Source organism: Grammomys surdaster, unplaced genomic scaffold (genome assembly GCF_004785775.1).
Source record: "Grammomys surdaster isolate TR1022 unplaced genomic scaffold, NIH_TR_1.0 207, whole genome shotgun sequence".
Taxonomy (NCBI): domain Eukaryota; kingdom Metazoa; phylum Chordata; class Mammalia; order Rodentia; family Muridae; genus Grammomys; species Grammomys surdaster.
The window spans coordinates 1,546,755-1,556,289 of record NW_021604652.1 but is presented as its reverse complement, the minus strand read 5'-3'; the positions used below and the strand labels follow the sequence as shown (position 1 = coordinate 1,556,289).

General features: G+C 38.9%; 1 protein-coding gene across 1 annotated transcript in view; it reads right to left on the bottom strand.

Moving 5' to 3' along the window:
- Abcb7 (ATP binding cassette subfamily B member 7) overlaps positions 1-9,145 on the bottom strand; it is a 122,833-nt gene extending 113,688 nt beyond the window's left edge. Inside the window, exon 1 of the mRNA XM_028771421.1 lies at positions 8,973-9,145. Within this exon, the coding sequence (XP_028627254.1) occupies positions 8,973-9,140 (168 nt within the window). The 5' untranslated portion in view covers positions 9,141-9,145. The remainder of the gene's footprint in view (positions 1-8,972) is intronic.
- Positions 9,146-9,535: the final 390 nt, after the last annotated feature.

Sequence of the window (9,535 nt, the reverse complement as noted above, 5' to 3'; positions counted from 1 at the left end):
GAGGGAGGGAGGGAGGGAGGGAAGAATTGACCACAGGGGAGATGGAGAGGTGCCTCAGAGAGGTTAAGATCACATACTGCCATATTGCTCTTTCAGGGGACCAAAGTTCAAACTCCCAGCACCCACTTCAGGGGGCACACAGTTCCTGTGACTCCAGCTCAAGAAGAATGACTAATTTCTCTGGCTTCTGTAGGTACCTGAACATACATGCACATACCTACACACAGACACAAATGCACATGCATACACATGCATAGTTAATACAACAAAAACAAAATTTTAAAAATAATTGACAACATTTGCCACTAGATATAAAAAACATTTGAGACAAAAAGTTGTTCTTAAAAGCAAAGACAATTAATTGGGAAGGGACTGGTAGAAGCTAAACCAGGTAAGCTGGTGAGAAAACCAAAAAACTGAAGAGTGAGACAACTAGAAAAGGCCTTCTAGGAGTCAGAAAAAAACGTCTCAAATACCTACCTTAGCAACCATCTCTTCAAAAAACCCCAGTTTTGAGTAAGTGCAACAATTTATACCCCAGGGCATGTTGAAAACAATCTGCCAACAACTACTGTAGGTAACTGGGCAAGACACAAAGATATCCCTGCCCAAACCATTATCATCCCAGGCTGACTGCAGGCATACAATAAATAGTCTATGCCTCCTGAGAAGCCAAGTAAGAGGGTTAATAGAGGAGCCGGCAGTAATAAGGCAGAAAGCACTAAAATAACCCACTAGTTTCTAAACAAATAAGTGAATAATGGGCTCCAGGAGGGGCAGACCAGTACATACAATTGCTGTAAATATTATCTAAAATGTCTGGCTTCAAAATCAAAAATAAGCATGGCACAAGTTAAGAACCAGTAAAATATGACCTGGAGAAAAACAGTCAAAAGGAAATGTCTATGGTTGTAAAGAGACATTATAAAAATAGTAGTTACAGATATGCTCAAAAACTAAAGTGAATTACATTGAAAAAGTAAAGAAAAATGTCATGACAGTATCTTGCCAGAGAATAGCAAGAAACTATGTTTTGTTTGTATTGTTCCATTTGTTTGTTTGTTTGTTTGTTTGTTTGGGTTTTTGTTTTTTGTTTTTAAGACAGGGTTTCTCTGTGTAGCCCTGGCCATCCTGGAACTCACTCTGTAGACCAGGCTGGCCTCGAACTCAGAAATCCATCTCCCTCTGCCTCCCAAGTGCTGGGATTAAAGGTGTACACAATGAAGCTCAGCTAATAACTATTTTTAAAAGGAACATAAATACTAAAGTACAAAGTGTTATAAATGAAAAATTCATTAGATGAGCTAAACAGTATATTTGAAATGGCAAAAGATTTAGTGATTGTAAAGACAGATCAAATTATACAAACCGAGTAACAAAAAACAAGTGTGACAAAAAACAAAGAGAACCCGAGAAAAATATGAGAATGTTAGCATGTCATATACCAGATATAGATTAGAAAAGTAGAAGAAAAAACATTTGATGAAAAAATGGCTGAAAACTCCCCAAGTTCATTAACAACCAGAGCAATATACACACCCAAGATGTTTAGCAAGTAGAAAAAAAAAACACCCTCAGACACCTATACTAAAAGCCAAAATCAAGACGAAACTCTTCAAGGAAACAACTTCATCCTAACAAATGAATCCCCAAATTAAGAGCAAATTTCTTGGCAGGGTAAAAAAGGAAGCCAGAGCACAATCAGTTAACACATACAAATATTCTTAAAGGGTGGAAAAAGCTATCAAGCAAAGAGACCACTCAAAACCTGCAGTGAAGTCCAGCATGGTGGAACATGCCTTTGTTCCCAGCACTTGGGAAGCAGAAGAAGGCAGATAGATCTCTGTGAGTTTGAGGACATCCTGTCCTACAGAGTAAGTTCCAGGGTAACCTGGACTACACAAAGAAATCCTATTTCAAAAAAAAAAACAAGAACAAAAACAAAACAAACAAACAAACAAAAAAGTCTGGAGTGAAACAAAAATATTCCCATAGGAGCAAAAACTGGGAGAAGTGGTTAGTAAAGAACCACTTACAAAAGAACAACTGAGGAAAATTATAGGACTGAAAAAAAGGGCAAACTCAATAATAACTGAGGTTCACACACACATAAAAGACCAGAGCATCAGAAAAGGTAATTATCTAATTATAAAACAAGGATAAATGTATAATTTTTCAGCTTTCATATTTAATCTGATGTAAAAGAACTATAAAATCACTGGTGTATTTATGTAATGTGTTAAAATTTTAGCATCTAAGCAAAGCATTTGCAAAAGACATAACAAAGAAGATGAGTAAGAGTCCAGCTCCACTGAGCTAGGGAAATAACTCCATTTAGTAACTCAAATATACAGGAGCACGTGAAGAGAGATAGACATGATAAATAAGTATTCCCTGAGAATATGCCAACCTCACACAGACCAGGAGAGCAGGTAGGCTAACTGCAAATCTTCACCTCTCTCCTCTCTTCCAAATCCAATCCCCCAGTCCCATCTCTAACTCTGTAGCAGACCACCTGCTGCAGCTTCTCCTTACTCTCTGCCCCATTCCCAGGAAACTGAGAAGATCCTGGAGGAACACTCTGCTTCTGTCCTTCTATGTGAAGCCCCACCACTGCCCCCAGCCCATGCCCATCCCTAAGTCTCAGGTTGCAATAACCAGGAACACATTTTACTCAGAATCCCAGAGTAGCCTCACCTATCAGGATCTCAGAAGAATTTCTTACCAGGCAGTACACAGCCACCACGCTCTCCTAAGAATCAGAAAGAATAACAGAAATCAAGGAAATACCCACCCAGCAAAGACCAGATATCAACACCTAGAATTAAAATCTTCCTAAACCCAGATGCCTCAATGCCAGTATAAAAACAAAAACAAAAAAACAATTAACAGCCAAGACAATAAATATGTCTTCACTAGAAAGTCTACCAAAGTAGACCCTTAGTATTACAACATAGAAGGAGCTCAAGACAAAGATCTTAAAATAGCCTTAATAAATATGATGGAAGTCCTTAAAGACAAAATGAATAATCCCTTAAAGAAATCTATGAAAACAAACACACAGTATAAAGAAATAAATAAAACAATTTTCAAGACCTGAAAGTGGAAAGAGAATCAATAAAGAAAACCCAAACTGAGGGAAATATAGAAATGAAAAATGTAAGAACATGAACAGAGAACTCAGTGGCAAGCCTTACCAACAGAATATAAGAGATGGAAGAAAGAATCTCAGGCACTGAAGATACAATACAAGAAATAGCTACATCAGTCAAAGAACATGTTAACTCTAAAAAATGCCTGGCACAAAACAGCCAGGAAATCTGTAACCTTATGAAATGATGAAATCTAAGAATAATAGAAATAGAGGGAGGAGAAGATCAAAGACACAGGAAATACTTTTTAAAACATCATAGAAGAAAATAAAATTTCTCTAGTCTTTTTTTCTTTTTGGGGTTTTCAAGACAGAGTTTCTCTGTGTAGTCCTGGCTGTCCTGGAACTCACTCTGTAGACCAGGCTGGCCTCGAACTCAGAAATCCACCTGCCTCTGCCTCCCAAGTGCTGGGATTAAAGATGTACACCACCACACCAAGTTTACATTTTGTTGTTGTTGTTTTTAAGACCAGTAGTACTTGTTTTTACCTTAGGTCTCTGAGCTATCTACTGGTTCTTGGTAACCCAATCAATGTCTGATATAGATTCCATCTCATGAAGTGGGCTTTAAGTCAAATCAAACTTTGGTTGGTAACTCCCACAAGCTTTGTGCCAACATTGCCCTAGCATATTTTGCTGTCATTACAGCATTGTAGATCAAAGGTTTTGTGGCTGGGTTGGTGTTTAGGTTTCTCTTTTGTCCTGCAGAGTACCTGCCCATATCAAAGATACTAGAACATAGGGGTGAAGGTTCTATGGAGTTACTAACTAGCTAGATTTCTCCTATGTTCAGTGAATTGTACAGGTGTTGTCTTAAGCAATGGGGCCTCACTGTCAGTTTGTGGGGAGCAACCTATTGTCTTGGCATCAAGCTAGGTTGTTTGGGGGAATTTCCATGGGACCCCTTTGACAAACAACTCAATTATCCCAGTTCTCATATTAGAAGCTTCTTTTGGTGACAAGAGATAGTCAACTGAGACTCGGTCTCCACCATCATTTGGAGACTTCATTAGAATTACCTTCAAAAATTGTGGGACGTTTCCACTGCACTAGGTTTCCATATTACCCTTCAAATACTCTTCAATTCTACCTGCCTCTCCTCAAATTTCCCTCCTTATCCCCACTTCCCTTCCTCATCCCCACCTGATCCTCCCACTCCCATCCTTCACTCATAAAATCTATTCTATTTCCTCCTCCCAGGGAGACCCATGTGTCCCCCTGTCCCTTTATACCTAATGATGTTCTTTTACTTAACCATCAGAGAAGCTTCCTCTTGCAGCAAATAGGAACAAACAGAGAGACATACAGCCAGACATGGGGGGGGGGGGGGAAGGACACATACAGATCTTAGAACACACAGGTACAAGTCTAAATGAAATGTCTCCATCAAATCCCTTCCCTCAGGGCTCAGGGAACCCTGCAGAAGAAGAGGTAGAAAGACTGTAAGAGTCAAAGTGGATGAAGGACACTAGGAGAGCAAGTCCCTCTAAATTGATCAACCAAAGCTAATATGAACTCACAGATACTGAAGTAGAAAGCTCAAGACCTGCAAATGACCTATGTATATGTGTTACAGCTCTCAGTATTTTTATGAAACTCATGAAAGTGTGTGAACAAGTGGATCTCTAATACTTGTGCCTTCTCTTGAGCTCTTTTCCTTCTGTTGGTTCGCCTTGTTTTATCTTACTGTATTTTATTTTGTTATATTTTACTATCTCCTTTTTAATGAGACAGAAAGGGAGTGGATCCAGATGGGAGGCAGGGAGGGAAGGAGGGAGGGAGGGAAGGAGGGAGGGAGAGAGGGAGGGAGGAAAGGAGGGAGGGAGGGACTTCAAGAAGTATAGGGAAGGGAAACTGTAATCAGGATATATAAGATGAGAAAAGAATCCATTTTCAATAAAAGAGAAAATAAATATTTTTAAAAATTTTCCTAACCTAAAGATGGGCATACAAAACATCAAATAGACTGGACCAGAGCAGAAAGTCCCCTCAACACATAATAATCAAAACACTAAACGTACAGAATAAAGAAAGAAGGAAAAAAGACCAAGTAGCATATAAAGGAAGACCTACTAGAATAACACATGACTTAGCAATGGAGACTCTAAAAGCCATAAGGACTTGGACAGATGGTCTACAGACTCTGAGACTACTGATGCCAGCCCAAACTTCTATATACAGCAAAATGTTCAATCAAAATAGATTGAAAAATAAAGACATTCAATGACAAAACTAAATTTAAGGAATATCTATCTACAAATCCATTCCCACAGAAGGCATTAGAGGGGGAAATCCAATCTAAAATGGGTAACCACGTGTAAGAAAGCCAAGGAATAAATAATTCCAGACTAGCAAATTAAGGAAGGGGAAACACACAAATACACATATATACACACACCATCACCACCATTACCACCAGAAAAACAATAAAATAACAAGAATCAACAAACACTGCTTATTGACTTCTCTCAATGTCAGTGGTCTCAATTCTTTAATAAAAAGACAGAGACAAACAGAATGGATGGAAAAACAGGATCCATCCTGTTGCTGAATCAAAGAAACACACCTAGTATCAAGGAAAGATATCAACTCAGGATAAAAAAAATGGAAAATGATATTCCAGAGAAATAGACCTAAGAAGAAAGCTGGAGTCATCATTTTAATATCTAACAAAATAGACTTCAAACAAAAACTAATCAGAGAGTTAGAGAAAGACAAACACCACTCAGAAGACATTGCAATTTTAACATCTATGGTCCAAACACAAGGGCATGCAAGTTGATAAAAGAAACACTGCTACAGCTTAAATCACACACTGACAGTGAAGAACTTCAAACCCCACCCTCACCAATGGACAAGTCATCCAGACAGAAACTAAACAGAGAAATAGAGCTAACTAAACTTATAATTAAGCAAATGGACCTAACATATTTACAGAACATTTCACCCAAGCACAGAAGAATTTACCTTCTCAGCACCTCATGAAAATCTCTCTAAAAATTACCACATATCCAGACACAAATCAAATCTCAACAGATACAAGAATACTGATATAACACCCTGAATCCTATCTTACTGCCAGATTAAATCTGGATATCAACAACAGAAAGCTTACAAACTCATGGAAACTGAACAACTCTCTAGTGAATTAAAAAGAACATGTCAAGACAGAAATTAAGTAAAAAAAATTAAAGATACTTTCTAGAGTTGAATGAAAATGAAACACCACGCACCCAAAAACATGAGACAGAATAAAGTACCTACATAAGTACCTACCTAAAAAATTGGAGAGCTCTCACACAAGTAACTTAATTGAGTAACTGAAAGGCCTACAACAAAAAGAAGAAATCACACACAAGAGGAGTAGACAGCAAGAAATCATTAAACTAAGTGGCGGAGGGCGGAGGGAGTTAAAAGCGCAGGCTGTTAAGAGAACCTGGATTCAATTCCCAGCACCTACATGGTAGCTCACAGTAGTCTATAACTCTACTTCCAGGGGATCTGACATCCTCATACTGACATGCATGCAAGCAAAACACCAATGCACATAAAATAAAAAATAAGCCATTCTTAAAAGAAAAAAAAGAAACTCAGGGCTAACCCTAACCATGCCAGGTATGGTGGCACATGCCTTTAATCCTAACACCTCCACGAGCTCAAGGACAACATGGCCTACATATCAAATCCCATGTCAGCCAAGACTACTTAATAAGCCCATTAAAAAAGAAAAACAACAACAACAACAACAAACCCTTGTATATCCAAACCATTATTTGGCCACAATAAATAACGTAATATGTACGTGTGCCATAATTAAAATAACCCTTTAAAAATAATGCAAAATCAAAGCAACAGTCAAAAAAGGTCATATACAGAGAAGTGTGGTAGTGTATGCCTTACAATCAGTTCAAACATAGACTAGGCTATATAGAAAGTTTCCAAGACCAGTCAGCCTTAGTTACAGGAGACAATGTTTTAAGGAAACTACAACTTATACAAAACTCATGGTAGAATGCTTGCTGAGTTTGTGTAGGTCTTGGATTCCATCCCCAGAACTGCAATGTGATTTATAAATCTTTTTAGTAGAACTAATATAGTACAGTGGAAGCTGTATAATGAACTATACTGTTAAAATAGTACATAAAATCCTCCAATTTAGTACAAGTCAACATTTAATGTGTCCTTGGTGCCTACCAGAGTCTTATTTCCTAAGTACCTGACACAAAGAAAGCAATAAAGGAATGAATAGCCTTGAAGGCTTTACACTTATCAATTTTTGCAGCTTAGTTTCCTCATCTGCAAAATTAGAAGGGCTAGATATCATATCCTTGAACACCATATTGTTCAACAGCTTTATCTATGTTGTTGACAGGTACTAGCCACACCTGGCCATACCTGAAATGTGGCTAATATGACCAAGAAACTAACATTTTTAATTTTAATGGCCGCATCAAGCTAGTGGTTATGGTTCTAGAACATAATGCAAAAAAATACATTTCAGAGCTCATCCCAGTAATTATAAACTGTAGGAATATGTGAACAAAAGTTCCCAAAACAATTCTTCCCTTAGTATTCAAAAAGCCTAGAGTTTCTTTTCTATATTACTTTATTTCACCTAAAAAAAAAAGTGCTGATCTAACCACTAACATTTCATAGCATTCTAGTAAAGGCTCTTTTCAGCTCTAAAATATTATTCTTTATACTAATAACAAATGTTCAGGATGAAAACTATACCAATTAATCTAAACTGATCGCTTATATACATGTATCAAGTATCACACCACACTTCATATACACTATTATTTGTCGATTTAAAATATTTTTAAACTTTAAAACTCGTGCGATACGATCCTTGTCACTTTATGCTTGTCATTCCAGTACTCAGTAGGCTGAAGCAGAAGGATCACATGTTCAATGCCTACAATGGACTACAAAACAACACTTTGTCTGTAAAAACCAAACCAGACCATAAAATCCTTGAAGGCTTCTATTGTCTAAACAGTAGTAGATTATAGTAGTAGACATTAAATATTCGTTGGCAGGGAGTCATAATTTAAGAAACTGTTCGATTTCCAAAGAAAAATGACAGTATCTTAAAGTTATACTTAACGTGGTGGCAATCAAAATATTGTCAATATATGAGAAAAATATAAACTGAAGTACAAGTACTACAGACGATTTTTAAAAACAAACTACTGTTGAATGAGCTAATGGAAGCCAATATTCTGTGGTCCCATAATCACTGCCACACTCCTAAGGAAGTGCACCAAGAACGTAATTGAATAGTCATAGCAAAAGCTAGTAAAGCCTCTGTCTTAGAGTAGTGTAGATTTTGGAGAAAAGGATAATTATGGTTTTGCCTATGAGGAAGCTCGCCTGTCAGTGAGGGAGTTAACGTACCAATTAAATGTGCTACTTGTTTATAGGTGGCGTACTGTCCTGTTGAAGTGCACTCGCAGTTTTTTACTTCCGACTTAGTACAATCTGAAGCACGGACCGTTTAGCACCAAATTCCACGACTAACTTTTGAAAGCAGCTCCGTCTGCCTTACACTGGAAAGCCAACCGGCAAACCCCTACAGGACCCCGGCACTGCAGGTGCCCAGTGTCTGAAACCTCCCGGCTTTCTGCTGTCCCCAAACGTGTTCTTCCTCTCCGCCTCGAGTTCCCAGCCCTAAGTTCCTACACTCGCCTCCACTCTTGAGTTTGCCGTGACGATCTTTCTTCAGGTGCTCCCTCTGACCTAAGGTCATGAGGGCAGCCCTTTCCCTATCAGGTTCCCCTGTCCTTCACCCTACTCTCCCAAGCGCGCGGCAACACACCTGGGACAGCCGAGCGCTTCCTGAGGCGCCGCGCTGGTACGAACTCCACCGCGGCCCTGAGCCACAGATGGAGACTAGAGACCGGGTCAGAACTGCCGAATGCTTGTGCTTTTCGAAAGCAACCGCCGCGGCTGCCCAGCGCCAAGAATGTATCGCGAGCAGCGCCATCTTGAGCGAGGAAAAAGGAACCGAGAGAGGAGGATTGTGGGACGCCGGCGGACTGAGCGCCGCGGCGGCTTTCATTGCTTCTCCCCTCCCCCCGCTCGCGTCCGACACCGGAAATAGCTTGTGTCTGAAGATGCCTGTGCTTAGGTATAGCTTTTTTCTTTTCCCCTGAGACTCAGGCTTTCTCTTGTACGGCCCAGAACTTCGGGCTACCATTGTCATTCTCTCTCTCTCTCTCTTTTTTTTTTTTTTTAGCATTCCCAGATAAAATACAGGATTGCCTACTTAAATGTTATTTCAGATAAATAACAAATTATTGGTATAATTATGCCCCAAGTATTGCTTTGGTAAATATAACAACCCTATCTTGTCTGTCATTCTATTCCTTTCTTGTCTCC